We start from the raw sequence: 14,914 nt of genomic DNA on the forward strand, positions 1-14,914 counted from the left end.
AACACTTGTTCACAAATAGGAAACTCAGGCACACAGAGAAAGGAAGTAGAACTTGCCTTTGGTGAGAAAGTGGTAAACTTTGGAAAAGACCACAGATCTTGTGGCTTGTAGCCCGCTGTTTCAACCATTAAACTAATAATGCCCTTCTGTACTTTTTGATAAATGACAGTTTGTAGCATTAACAGTCAGCTAGGGAAATAAAAGCAGAGATTTTTCATTAGAATTTTCCACTGAGCACTGACACTGGTTTCTCAATCAGAAAAATACAATGCTGCTTACTCATAAAGCTGTGGAAAAATCCCCACCTTGCAATTTCAATTTGAATATATAGGTTAAGAAATTCAGAATGTCCCTGTTCTTCTCTTCTTTTCTGTGGGTATGAATTCACTGAAAGGTTAATAATTAAGATTAGCTAAAGTTGGGTTAAAATCCAGGTGCTCTCTCTTTGGGAGTACATGCTTTAAAAAAAAAATCCCATACAAAAGAGATCCTCCAGTAGACACAAAGGGAGCAAAGGTTTTGGTATGTATTTCCATACCAGAATATTGGGGTTAAAAATAAAATACAATACAAGAAAAAAGTTAGAAACATAGAAAATGCAGAAATAAAGGTTATATACTCCCCAAAACAGTATCCAAACCATCTTAACTCTGTCCCCAGAGATGCAGCCATTTTCCCTTCTTTGTGTATAAGAACGTTTCCCACAGAATGGGGTTTACAATTTGTTTCACATACCCACCATCTTCCACACTAAATATATAAACCATCTTGTGCTCATACTGTCCTTTTCTCTTTTCAGGCCAGTGTTCAGTTTTCATGATCTGGCCTCCAAATACAAAATAGGAAGATCTACTGAGGCTCTGAGATAGTGCTGAGATTGCTGTGAGCCAAATGGCTGTGAAGGAGTCACAGGGCCTCCTCGGGAGTCTCCCAATGCTCAGGTCGGGTGCTGACATTGAGGGTGGATTAGCCTGGAAGGATAACAGGGATTCTCTCTCTTTCTGCAACTCTTTCCATAGGAAGGCAAGTCAGAGTGTTCTGGAGGGATGCAGCTCTCCTCCACACCCCCACCAACCATCATCTCCAAGGTAGGGGGATAAGGGAGGGAGACAATTTTTCTCTAAAATCAAGTTTTGCTTTGCCTCAGTCTACAGCATCAGAGAACAGAGAGGGAGAGGGACGATTTGATACTGGAAACCCTAACAATCATTAACTACAAGAATAAGTTCTGGAAGTCAAAGGAACCAAAAAGAAGGTCGGTGAATCTGAGCCTGGAGTGCCCTCTAGGGGTAAAACACATGCTGCTGAAAAAATGCCTTCCTAAGATGAAATAGGGAGGGAGGTGGTTAGCTGTGTAGAGGACAACATTCAAACTTCCTCCTATACATGAGATTAAGATAAAGCATCATCTAAATCTGTAATTACCCATGTAGAATAATATCTGTCTCACCTCTACTTTGAGCTAGTGTTCACCTGATCGTTTTCCCTTGTGCAGTAAGGTGCTAAGCTCAAAGATTAAGAAAAGGCCCAGTACACCATTTAGTTCAATAATCCTTCTCAAAAAAATCCTATAACCCGTTGTAGAATTATATTCTAATTAGATTTAAAGATTTTTAGAGCAGAGATGATGTTCCCTTTTGGTTTGCACGGCACCTAACACAATGGGTCCATGCCTGAGACTCTTTAAGTACTATAACAAAACAAATTCTATTGTTAGTACATCAAAAACTGGGGTTCAAATCAAGAATTGAGGCCCCAGTGCATTAGGCCCTGTACAAACATGTAGTAAAAAGGTAATCTCGTTTCCCGCGTAGAGCCTGAGTTTACAGGCTGAAACATCAGCAGAAACAGCACTTTCCCTGAATAGCAACAGGAACCCAATTTTGTATTTGTAAATACATACGCACTAGAAATGTAATGGAAACAACACTGAATCAACTACGGAGCAGAAGCCTGCCAATATGGCTCCTCCCTGCAATCTAGGGTAGCAAATCCTGGCAGTGAACTGCCTACAAATGATCTACAGCCCATGACTTATTCACTGACTTTATCTGATGAATGATTTCTAACAACCAATGACTCTGAGGGCACTGCAAGCTGCTTGCTGGCAAATCACAATAAAAGAACAATTTTAGTGAAGACATTTGATTATAAATTGTTAAGAAGATCTTCCTGTTACATGTACTCAGCAAAATGGAATTCCTGAAAAGTTGCACTGATGAGACACGCTTGCGACACCCAGCACAGAACTCATTGCACAAAACTCCTGTCTGAGGCAGCCTAGGCCAGCAGAGGGAAAAGGAGCTAGACACCCACTCAGCTTGTGCAACACACAGCACACAGCCCATGATTTCTTGGAAAGAGCACGTGCATAAAGCCAGCATGTTGCCAGGTGCTACTGAACAGCTAGATCTTGCCCCCATATTCTTCCTGTCCAAATATCCTCCCACAGAGCCAGTGCTTCCAGAACCGAGAACTAGTCCCAGTGCTGTTGTGAAGTAAATAGTTTTCCCAAACACCTTCTGAGGCAACCAAAAAGAACACCAGCTATCTGAGCTACCAACATTTTTGTCAGCTTTGGAGGTGGGTAGATTGGGAGATGGGGAAAAAAGGCCAGTCAGCAAGCATACAGCAGCACCCTTCAACATCAAATACCAGTAGGGGCTGGATCAAAATACAACAGCTTTATAAACAGCCAACAACAGGTGCTCCCATTGGTGCAAGGGAGGAATTACAGAATCAGACCTGTGTAATACACAGGCGCACACAGAGCAGCAAATGGGAAACTAGGCACACCTTAGCCTCTCTCCCCCATGCTCCTGCCAAACAGTACATGACACATCCAATGATGGTGATGAAAGAACGCAAAGAAAGAGCACCAGCTGCAGGACAGCAACAGCCTGGTGTACAGGCTGCTGTTGTTGCTCTTTTCGGTCATAACATGTTAGGTCCCCTTCCATCCAGCCACTGATATTAGTCTCCATTCGTCAGCACCCACTTGCTATCCTCACCTACCTTGATAAGTTATGGCTTCCATACCTCTTATACTTCCAGATGAAATGATGAATCCGATAAATCTTCCCTCCATCTTAAGATCATTCACATCTCAGCTACTGGTTTTGACAACTGGCTGCCTAACCACCTGTTCCTTCCTGCCAGGTCTGGTGAATTAGATTTAAATTAGTGAGTGGTAGGATATGCCATGTTTTCCTGCCATATCTCTCCTGTGGATGTGAAAATCATTCGCAGGAAGCTCAATGAAAGGTCTGTCTGAAGTTTTCTGAATTCTGAGCACAGTACTGACATGGGGTTTCTATCCCACAGGTGACCCTGGGAGAGTGCGACTGGCTGGGAAGAAGTGACATGACTGCACTCTTTGGAAAAGGTATCATGGTTCAAGTTGAATCTTTGCTGCTCACTCCAGCATCTAGGGCCAAGCAAAAGGAGATATTTTGATCTAATCTAGGGTCTGAGTGTAACTGGCACAGTTACACTGGTTAACGCCTCCATGAATAGGACAGGCATCTGGCTGGGGTCATCTGACCCCAGCACTCTCCTGCCTAGGCAGGGGGTCGGACTCCATGATCTGTTGAGGTCCCTTTCAACCCTAGCATCTATGAATCTATGAAGGAACTTACACAGCTTGTTTGCATGGGGAACTTAGTGTGAAACGTTGTAGTGCAATGGTGTCCAACCTTTTGGCCCTGTGGACCAGATGTGTAGTCTGGAGCTCATGTGTGGGTCAGATCAGGCCATCTGTGAGCCAGATTGGGCCCAGGGGCCCAGCATTACCCCCTGTGCTAGGATTGGGCCCTGGCACCGCCCCCTCCCTATCCCACAAACCAGGATTGGGTCCTGAGAGTCCAGCACCGCCCCCTTCCCCCTCATGCTGGGACTAGGTCAAGAAGCACTGGGACTGCCCCCTCCCACTCCCCTCATGCCAGGACTGGGTCTTGGGTGCTTGGCCCCACCCCTGCACACCAGAAACAGGCACTTGATCCAATGTGCAGGGCAGGGGGCTCGACAGATGTTCACAGATTTGGCAGCATGGGACCAATAACACCACATGCCCACCAACAAATTTATGGACCCATGGGGAGCCTCTCAAGGTAGATGACAAAGTGCCACAGGCTGAATGTCATGGAGGTCAGCTCTGTTCTGGGGTAAGATGCCTTTTTTAGGTTTAATTTATGTCACTTAGAGAGTGGTTTACGCCATAATCAAAAAAGAAAGACACAAAATGAGCCAACAAAAGCAGCCAAATCAAGAACTGCTGTGCTCGGGGGAAGGGATACAACTAGGTCCAAGTGGGGCAACCCTTCAGAACTGTGTTTGCCTCATAATCCTGCAGGGGCATTGCCACACACACGGAGAGAGCTGGGACCCAAATGATTCTCTCCCCGCTATGGAGCCATTGGGGAAAACTGGGAGAAGTCAGCCAGAAACTCCAGTCAGTCAAAGCAGAGGGTATCAAAGCAAGGGCCTCTGGCTATTTGGAAAATTTTGCAGTTCTGACCATATTTCCTCTGCTGTTTACTGAGCAGCTGGTTCCTCTAATCCTGCCCCAACCTCACGAGCAGTTTGCTTCATTCCACATCTACCCCTTTTACCCTCTCACAGTCATATGTTGCATTCATGCTGCTCATGGAACACTGGTATGTTCTCCCCCTTCTCCTACCCTGCGTGAGTCCTGTCTATTTAGAAAATCCCTACCCCCAAGATCTGAAAAATCTGCCTCTGCTTTGGAGTCTGTTACACATTGGGCTGTCGTCTTGGGTGCCCATTAGTCACAAGCATAATAAAACATGATTGTCAATAATGAAGAGTCCACATAATGGGTCATAATGGTTTTCCTATATAAGGATAACATAAAGCTGTTTGATGCAGACTAGTCCTCAGTCAAAAAACTTGCACTGATTTTTTGTCTCAGGCTACACTAGCTTCTTCCTAGCACAGCAGGCTATAGAACAGATTAAATTTTATTACATGTTTAGGACTGTGAATCCAAAAAGATGACAAAGCCAGTAGGGAAATACAAATCGCCCGAGCGAGGGACTAACATTAGAGGGATGGGGGTGAGGAGGGGAACACAAGTAGGTTACAGAAAATACAATGTTAGCCAATTAAGCCCAGGGGTAGGCTTGTAATTTAGGCCAGCAGAAATACATCTACCCAATCATGCAAACATACAGGCACAATAAGCAATTTTCTCTGGTATTGGCAACTATGGCCTACATATCATTCTACCAATATGCCCTCATTCCTGAGCGGGAAGAGTCATGTACTATGTTCATGTTCCTCCCAGTGGGTCAGGAGCACTTCATCTACACCAAGTGTAAGCTGGTGTCTGCCCTGAAGGAGAAGTCACAGATTGGAAGCACAGGTATCCATACTGCACTGCATCTGTGACCAGGAAGATTACTTGGACAAGAGTTGAGAGAGGCTGGTACTAGAGAGGGCAATGAGGAGAAGTGGCAGCATGCCTCTACTCAGAGAATGAGGATCCCCAGAATCGAAGAGCAGCAGACTGAAGTAAAAAACTGCTTTCAAGCACTCTGCAGTGGAACTGCTGAGAAAGAGGCAGAGGAGAGATATCTACAGGCACGAGGCAGAGAAGGCAGCAGCATAGGGAGCAGGAAGTGCAAGGCCCCAGAGACAGGAGTTCTAGGACCACTGCACCAAGAAGGAAGAGAAGAGTGGTGGTTTTTTGGTGACTCCCTTCTGTGAGAGACAGAGGCACAAATTTGTCACCCAGATTTGGGGGCCCAGGAGGTGTGCTCTTTATCTGGAGCCCAAATTCATGAAATCACAGAGAGACTGCCAAAACTCATCCATCCTTCAGACCACTACCCATTCCTGCTTGTCTATGTATGCACCAACGATACTGCCAGGAAGGACACTGACCAGATCAGATGCGACTGTGAGGCTCTTGGCAGCAGCATTAAGGAGTTTGCAGTGCACTGTGCCCCAAGTGGTGTTTTCTGTGATTTTTCCCATGGAAGGCAAGGATCCAGGGAGAGACCACCATATCCTAGAAGTAAACATGGGGCTGAGATGGTGGTGTTGATGTGAAGGCTTTGGCTTCTTTGGCAACAGACAGATTTTCTTGGAAGGAGGACTAATATCAAGAAATGGGATCCACATGACAAGAACAGGGAAGAGCATCTTTGGGCGTTGTTTAACCTAGACAACTTAGTAAGGATGGCTTTAAACTAGGTTCCACAGGGGATGGTGATCAAAACCATCCAGCAACAGAGTGCACAGTTCAGAAAAGAAAGGACTCAAAGCAACAACGTACCTGTGGGAAAGGACCAGAAAACCATAGGACTGTATAAAAGGGAAGCAAATAGGTCAAAATGGAAAATATGTCTGATGCATGTATACAAATGCAAGAAGCAGTATGAGAAATAAACAAGATATGCTGGAAGCTGCAGCCTGTCAAAAGATCTATGATCCGATTGGCATCACAGAGACCTGGCAGGACAGCTCTTATAACTGGAATATCAACATTGAGGGTTACATTCTGTTTCAGACAGGTTTGGGAGAATAGGTGTTGGTGTTGTCTTGTATGTCAAAAACACATGCTTGTTCCCTGGACCAGGAGGAAGACGACAGAAAAGCAGCATGCATTTGGGTGAAGATGAAACGTGAAAGATGAAGCATAATGGTGGGGATTTATTATAGGCCACCAAATCAGGAAGAGGAAATGGATGAGGCACTCTTAAAGGAGGTGACAAATCTACCCAAAAACAATGGGATGGTACTGTTAGAAGACTTCAATTTTCTGGAGAACTGCTGGAAGAACAATAAAGTAAAATGTCAAACCGGTTCCTAACTTGTGTGAAGGACAATTTTCTGTTCCAGAAGCTGGAGGATACAACTAGGAGATAATCTATCTTGGATTTTGTTCTGACCAACAGGGAAGAACTGGAGAAAGATGTGATGGTGATGGGCTCAGTGATGTTCAGTGTGTTTATTAATTATTTGGATGCTGATATAGAAAGGCCCTTGAGCAAGTCTGCAGATGACAAAACTGGGAAGAACAGCAAACACATTGGAGGATGTGAGTGCAATTCAGAGGGATCTTGACAGATTGGAAAGCTGGGCTAGAGCTAATAGGATGAAGTTCTATGCACTCAAAGTGCTAAACCTTGGAAGGAATAATCAAAAACACAAATATAACGTGGATGACACCTGGCTGGATGGCAGCACTATGGAAAAGGACTTGGGAGTCTTCACCGACCACAGAATGAGTCTTCAGTGTGATGCAACTGCACAAAAGGTGATGGCGGTTTTAGGATACATCAAGAGAAGCATCAGATGCAAGCACAGCTGTCCCTAGGGTACGGCAAACCAGGGCAACCACTCCAGGTCTCGCGCTTTGGGGGAGCCCTGTGTAGTGGCAGTGGCCCCTCCCACAGGACCCACCTGAGGCAGGTGGCTCAGCCCCGCACTGCAGTAGAAGCACGGGGAACCACCCCCCCTTTGCAAGGGTACCATGACCCCACACTGTTAAGGGAGGCCCCGCACAGGCTGGTTTGCCCTGGGCTCCGCACCCTTCTAGGGTCAGCTCCAAGTACAAGACATGGGAGATGATAGTGTGTCTCTACTTGGCACTGGTTAGGCCTCATCTAGAGTACTGTGTGCAGTTCTGGGCTCCACATTTTAAAAAGCATGTGGAGTTGTTAGAGAGGGTTCATAATCAGGCATTCAAAGTGATAAAAGGCTTGGAAAACAAGTGATATGAGAAGAGGCTGAAGGAACTAAGCATGTTTAGCTTGTGGAAAAGGTGCTTAAGAGGGGATGTGAGATTTGAAGGGCTGCCATAAAGAAGGAAAACACCTTTTCTCTCTTGCTGCAGAGAGAAGGATGTGGACCAATGTCTTGAAGTTGCAGTAAAGTAGTTTTAGACCAGATATCAGGAAAAACTTCTTCACTGTTAGAACAGTGAGGCAGTGGAATAGACTGCCTAGGGAAACAGCAGACTCTCCATCACTGGAAATGTTGAAGAAGAGGCTAGACAGCCAATGATAAGGGATGATCTAGGCATAGCTATGAGTAGCTGATAAACTTATATCAGCTTATCTAGGTTAGCTACAATGGGTATTCCCCATGCTTCTGGGATTTGCTGGTTGCCCCCCGCCCCACTTTCTGCTACATGTGTCAAAGTGTTTTTAAGCCTTCCTCAGAGGCACTGGTTACTGGCTACAGACAAGGCTGGGGACTTTGACTGGGGTGTGCCAATGCTCCTATCACAGAATCATAGAAGTAGGGTCGGAAGGGACCTTGTAGATCTTCAGGTCCAACCCCCCGCCTGGGTGGGAGAAAAGACTGGACTCAAATGAGTCCAGCCAGGCAGTCATCAAGCCTATTCTTAAAGATCCCCAGGGTCGGAGCCAGCACCACTTCCCTAGGAAGTTGGTTCCAGCTCCCAGCCGCCCTAACTGTGAAGTAGTTCTTGCAGATGTCTAATCTAAACCTACTCTCTAATAATTTGTGTCCATTGTTCCTTGTCATGCCAGGGGGTGCTAGGGGAAACAGTGTCTCCCCTAAACCCTTCTGGTCCCCCCTCGTGAGTTTATAGACAGTCACCAGGTCCCCCCTCAGCCTTCTCCTGCTGGAATCAAAGCCAGAGGTTCCTGGCTAGAGGGTCTTCCCCCTCTGCTTAGGGTCAGACTGACTGCCATGTTTGGGGTCAAGAAGAAATTTTACCCCATGGTCAGATTAGTATGGCCTGTGGGGGATTTTGCCTTCCTCTCTAGCACTGGGCATAGCCCTCTACCTAGGATCTCTTTAGCATATACTGACTACATTTAATTGATGCAGGATGCTGGCTGCTGTGGCTCCCTGCTGTGGCAGATTAGAATATTAGGTCTGTGTTGTGTCAGGTTTGATAGTAGTCTTATGTAGTTTAGATTATGGATTGTATAGAATGATGTGGATAGGGCTTATCCTGTCTCAGGCAGGGAGTTAAACTAGATGGACCTCTGGTGGTCCCTTCCTGCCCTACTTCTCTATGATTTACACAGTTTCCATGGAGACTAGCCCCAACAGTGATAACAGGGTGCACAGCTGGGCAGGGAGCTGCTCTGGGGCCAGGATCCTGCAGCGGTAACACCAAGGTCCAGAGCCAGGGCAAAGCTGCAATCCAGTGCTCAGATGCCCCAGTCAGGGGCTTGCAAGCAGTGGATCATGGCTCTGCCCTGGCTCCATACCATGTTGCCATCACTGCAAGATCCCAGCCCTGGCCTTGGAGCAGGTTCCCACCCAGCTGCATGCCCTGCCAGTGCTGCTGGGGTCAGTCTCCATGGAAACCCTGGCCCCACACTATCATAGCCCCACCACTCCTGTGGTCTCCATGGAAACTGGCCACAGCACTGTAGGCAGGGGCTGCTGGGAAATGGAGTTCATTGTGGGTCCAATCCGGCCCAGCTGGACTTTGCCCACCCCTGGCCTATGATGTTAAAGAGGAAAACAGCAGCTGACCTAATGACTCATCAATTAAGCAATTAGCTGCTCAATCACCAGTGCTGCCCCACTCCCAGCAAGTAGGCTGGGCTTGCCACCACCTCATCCCTCCTTCCCCCACATGCTGCCCCATCTCAGGCCACTTGTGAAGCTACACAAGCCATTGGAATATCTTCAGTGTCCTTAGACTGCGGGGAAAATTATTACAGCTTGAGTGCCACCATAAAAAGGAAATGAAACCATTCCAGTTTCTTCCACGTGGGACTTCCTTACAACCAAGCAAGAGAATATATATGTCTGCTACAGTGTGGAGCTGGGGAAACAGGCTCACCTATCCAAACATCATGGGTCAATAGCCCCAGACAACCTTCCTACATGGCACAGGATTAATCTAAAGCAAAGCAGAACATAGAAAAATAGTTCATGTTCCTCCTTTCCACAGTCCTACCTCTGTTTCAGGCCGAGGAATGAAGACTGGGGGTCTCATCTTGAGGGTCAGGTCCTGGAAATCCCACTCACCAAGGACATACTGCACAGGCATCCTGAGAGAGGAGGCAGCAAGTTACACATTGCATTAGAACTAGCCTCCCCTTTCTAACAAGTTCTCAGGATTATGTGCCCCTAATAACCAATCTCCAAGCCCTGGACATTGACCCTGTCAGCCTCTTCCATCTTAAATTGCCCATAAACATCAGGGCAATTTAGGAGATGATGTTTAATACAGCAACCGTTGCTAACACATGACACTTGTATTAGAATCCCTACACACTTCTCTGTCACACATCATAAAGTTAACTCTCAAAGGAGAACTGCTCCATAAACACTGGTCACAGGATAACTGGGAAGAGGTACATTCAGGTCCCCTGAAGATCTCTGTTTCCCTAATGATCCAAGTACCTAATCATCAGGGAACCTGTTTTTCCCAGATAAAAACAACTTGCAAAATCTCTGATAAAAAATTCACAGATTCTCTGATAAACTCCCCCCCGCAAATCCACTATTAAAATTAAAGGCTCCCCCACAGCCCCCCTGGCCCTGCTGGTTCCCTTCACCCCCCACCCCACAGCTTCTGCTCTCCCACCCTGCTGAAGAGGACCCCTGGCAGGAGGTGGCGGCTGCTGCAGCAGAGTAGAACTCAGCTCCCCCACTGCTACCTGCCCGCTGTGGGCTCAGGCAGGGGCTGCTCCCCGTGATGGTGCACACTACCGGGAGGCAGGGGGACCCATAACCCCGACATCTATGCACACTACCCACTGCAGGCTCCCACCCTGCTGCCCTCTCCTGACACTTCCACAGCCCAGCATGTGCGACTTGGCACTGCAAACAGCAGAGCCACGCAGGAAGCTGCCTGCTGCTGTGACCTCTGTGTTGCCCTGGCAAGGTATCCCCTGCCTGCACGGCTGCAGTGGGGGCAGCAGCACGGGGTTGCACGTAGGAGACGCTGGCAACACAGAGCTTGCGGTGGCAGGCAGCTCCTGCACAGCTCCACTGTTCCTCATTGCATTGGGTTCCACACACTGGACTATGGAGGCGCCAGGGGAGAGCAGCAGAGAAGGAGCCCGAGCCCACAGTAGGCAGTCTGCCCTGCCCCATGCACAGATCTGGGGGGCATGGGTTCCTGCACCCTCCTGGGAGTGCACACAGCAGTGGGGAGCTGGCCCCAACCCTGGACAGGCCACCCACGGCCCCGTCCCGCTCCCCACCAGGGCCCTAGGCACTGCCTGGCTGGGCTGCAGCCCCGGCCCCAACCCTGCACAACTCCCTCCCTGTTTCCCTATGGGGGCCTCAATCCCCACCCCCTACAACTTACCTGAGAGAGCTGCTCTCCAGGTTGCCTGGCAGAAATGTGCATATACATGCACATGGCACCCCATGCCTATCGGCCCTCTTCCTGCTCCCTCCCAGCCCCTTGTAGGCTGGAACTCTGCCATCCTGCAGAGGGCTCATCACAGAACTGCAAAATCTGCAGGTTTCTCCGGTAAAATGAGAAATCCATGTTTGCCTCCAGTAAAAGGTAAAATCCACGATTTACTCCGTTTTTCCATGGGAAACAGAAAACCCAGATCCCTGTTAATCATTTCCTTGCCTCACATAAAGGCCCCAGCATGTCTGGTTCCAGGTGACCTACAGGCACCAGGCCCATTTTACTCCTTAAGCAAAGGATCCAGTGAACCAGTGATTGGCAGGGGTGGGGGGAGATGGAGACCATTTTTGCCAGAGTTACAACAGACAAAGAGACACCCAACATCAGTAAGGACAAATCTGTTATGGAATGTGAAAGCTGTATCACAGCACAATGACAATATAACCATTTAGGACAGGGCACAGAGTGTTCCCTGTACCCAGAAACTAACAAGGGAGCATAAGCACAAGACACTACTAGTAATTTTTCTTCTGCTTTCAATAAAGTCAGAAGAAAATCCAATGCAAATAAAGGAGGTAGGAATGATTTTAAGGGGGAAGATCCTACCTTTGCAACCGTTTTGCACTCAGCTGCTGGACCTGCTCCTGCTGCTCTGCTGTGAGGGGAGTAGATATGCTGCTGGCACTCAAGCTGTGGAACTGAAGAGGACATTAGCTTTAAACCTGGCCACTTGAACAACTTGTGCATCCTGCTACTCTCTCTCTTGACCAAGGCCTTAACAGAGACCTGATTCTTTGCAAAAACATAATACCCCATCCCTCTGGGATGCCAAATCATTAGCAGAATTTTCAGGCACGCTTAAAAGTGAACAATTAAAACTCTCTCTCAAATTACTTGCCATGTTCTGGGTTTCAGGAGGGCAGACAAAATTCAAGGACAATTGGTTATAAGAGCCAGGGAAGAATTTCATGTATACAGTGCAACTAATGCTTACCCTTTCAGATCACTCAATAAAAAGCATTAAAGAAGAGCAAGGTATCTTCAGATAACCAACAGTGCTTTACAACCCCTATGTAAGGCAGGAAAATGTTGTTCTTTCCAGTTTACAGCAAGATAAAATAGGGGAATGGGGAGATTAGTGATTTGGTCAAAACCTTGGAGTTATTTTATTGAGGATTCAGGAGTTCTGCACTGCTCTGCTCCCTATAACCATCCTCATTTTCACACCACTTAACTGTTTTTGCTCCCAAGACATAGGAAACAATATACTCGCTGGATTCTTGTGCTTCAGGGATCCTGTTAGCTTCAAACACTTCTTGCCAGTAGTTGACCAGATCTAGGGCTGTCACCAATCCAGGTTTTCCACTGAAATTCTGTCTCAGAAGAAACTGATGGGCGTTCAAGGCAGCACTTTTGATAGGATTCATTCCCACTGGTGCCCAGGGAGGCAGGAGGCCCATGATCATCCTCCGCAACGGGCTGATAAGAAGCTTCATTGTTCAGGGTCAAATTAAAATTTCCAAGAAGCTGAGTATATCCCTCCTCCCTGAGTCAGATTTAGCCGATTCAGTAAGTCCTAGGTTTTTGGTTTGTATCACCACAAGACACTCCTAAGTCACCACCTCATAAATGCCAACTGAGCATTACTGCTAAAGCATTTTTATGCCTATGAGAGTGCAAAGGGCCTGCTGGCAGGTATCTCTTCACAGCAGTCCTGCTGACCTGGAAAGAGAAGGGAACAGCACAGCCTGAATTGCTAGACTACTGCAGCATCAAACAAAATCCACTTACATAAAAAGCAGGCTGCTTTCCTCACTCACATGCCAAAGGAAAACAACTGATATCATAGAACACATCTATCTTTAAAAAGACTTAATATTAAAACGAAAGGAACCTCGTAGGCACAGAATACTGGGAATAGGATCACTGCCTCTTGACCAAATGTGCCTGGTGAATAGCACTTAAGGGTTTATCAGTGCTAGCTGGGGTCCCCTTTGTGAAATAAGTAAACAGTCTCAGTCCTGCTCCCCATGAACAAACGTTCACATCACAAACCACAATAACGTTCCACATTGTCTTACTTGTGTGCAAGTAGAGGCTCAGAATGAACCACAGAGTTCAGACTCCTGTCTGTATTATAGGATTGAGGCATGTTGGTGGAAGAGCTTGCAAGAAGCCTGTGCTACCATATTCTGTACTGCCTGTATAAACAGGATGACTTACCAGACAGAACTATGGGCATTTTCGTGTCTCTCCTGGAGGCTGTGGAATCTGTATCATAACCAAGCTCCTCAGTTTTGCAGATCTTTTTGTCTGATGATAGGCAAGTCAACACATCTGGTTGAGAAAAAGCCAGAATGCAGCTATGGCTAAACAGTATAGTACAACCCCATTATAACAACCGCCCATCCCCCATGGCATTAGGAGAAAAGTTCGTTAAAAGAGGAAATTTGCTATAACAGAGTTATTCAATTTTGCTGCATCTTAATTCAATTCAGTTCAATTCAATTTATTATTAAGGATTCTGGGTAAATGTCATGTTCCCGAAGACGCCATAACACACATACACCCGTAACATAAGTAAGTTTGAACAAGGTAACCGAGCTACAAATATTATACTAAAAATAGAGCCCACCAACATAAAAACATTATTAATATAAATATAATTGTACATCAAGACATGAATCTATAAAATTGTTGCACACAGATCCACAATTGAGACAATAAAATGAAGTATAAAGTTAAAATGGATCACTCGTATCAGTAATAAAGGATGTTTAACTGTAATTGCCTCATCCCTGTCAGCAAAAATTGTAATATGGTTTTCTACATTTGGATCTGTTTGTTGTAAAAGCCAGATTAATTTCTGTTTGAGAAATGTATCAATTTCTGCAAGTACAGGAATAAATAGGTTCTCCTTATGTCATTATGTAAAAAACATTGTAATAGGTAGTGGATAGTATCTTCTAAAACTCCTACACACACCAGACAACACCTTTTAACCCTTCGAGTGGAAAATCTACCTCCAATGAGAAAAAAAAAATAGCTCCTGCTGTTGGGACCCGTAAGCGCGAAGGGTTGTTATAAACAGGGTCTGTGCTAAGGAGGCACTACTACAGTCCCTTCTTGGCTTTTGACCTTTCCTCCCACAGCGCAAGAGAAGCGCGTGTATCCCCGGTTGTGCCCCACCGCCCTGGTTCCCTTGTCCCCGCTGCACTCGCCCCTGCTCCAAGTGCCCGGGAGCTGCCCAAGACCAGAGCCAGCCAGAGGCGGCCTGTGGGCCCGACGCAGCCCCGGGAGCGGAGGGCAAAGCGGGCAAGGGCAGGAAGGCGACGGGGGCAGCAGCAGAGCACGGGGGAACACGCTGAGGGGGGCGGAGGGCGAGGGCAGGTGCGGAAATCCGCCACCCAGGGCCAGGAAGGGCTCAGACAGCAGACCATCAGGCAGTGCCGGAGGGGAGCAGAAAAGCAGAGGCTGGCAGGGCTGTGCGGGGCGGCGCCGTGCACCAGCCTGGCCCTGCGATGCCACGGACACTTCGGACCAAGCCCAAAGGCTCTGAACCCAGCCCCGGGGGGGGGGGGG

At 47.1% G+C, this 14,914-nt stretch overlaps 1 protein-coding gene across 2 annotated transcripts in view; it reads right to left on the reverse strand.

The window, feature by feature from the left end:
- HEMK1 (HemK methyltransferase family member 1) overlaps positions 1-14,914 on the reverse strand; it is a 63,560-nt gene that overhangs the window by 43,879 nt on the left and 4,767 nt on the right. For both annotated transcript variants that reach the window (XM_019505179.1, XM_019505178.1), the window contains exons 2-5: positions 13,556-13,645; positions 12,568-13,054; positions 11,939-12,030; positions 9,917-10,010 (exon numbers count right to left, since the gene is read on the reverse strand). In XM_019505179.1, coding sequence (XP_019360724.1) covers positions 9,917-10,010; positions 11,939-12,030; positions 12,568-12,828 — 447 coding nt within the window. In that variant the 5' untranslated portion in view covers positions 12,829-13,054; positions 13,556-13,645. The remainder of the gene's footprint in view (positions 1-9,916; positions 10,011-11,938; positions 12,031-12,567; positions 13,055-13,555; positions 13,646-14,914) is intronic.

Source organism: Gavialis gangeticus, unplaced genomic scaffold (genome assembly GCF_001723915.1).
Source record: "Gavialis gangeticus isolate Ggan-Ray unplaced genomic scaffold, GavGan_comp1, whole genome shotgun sequence".
Taxonomy (NCBI): domain Eukaryota; kingdom Metazoa; phylum Chordata; order Crocodylia; family Gavialidae; genus Gavialis; species Gavialis gangeticus.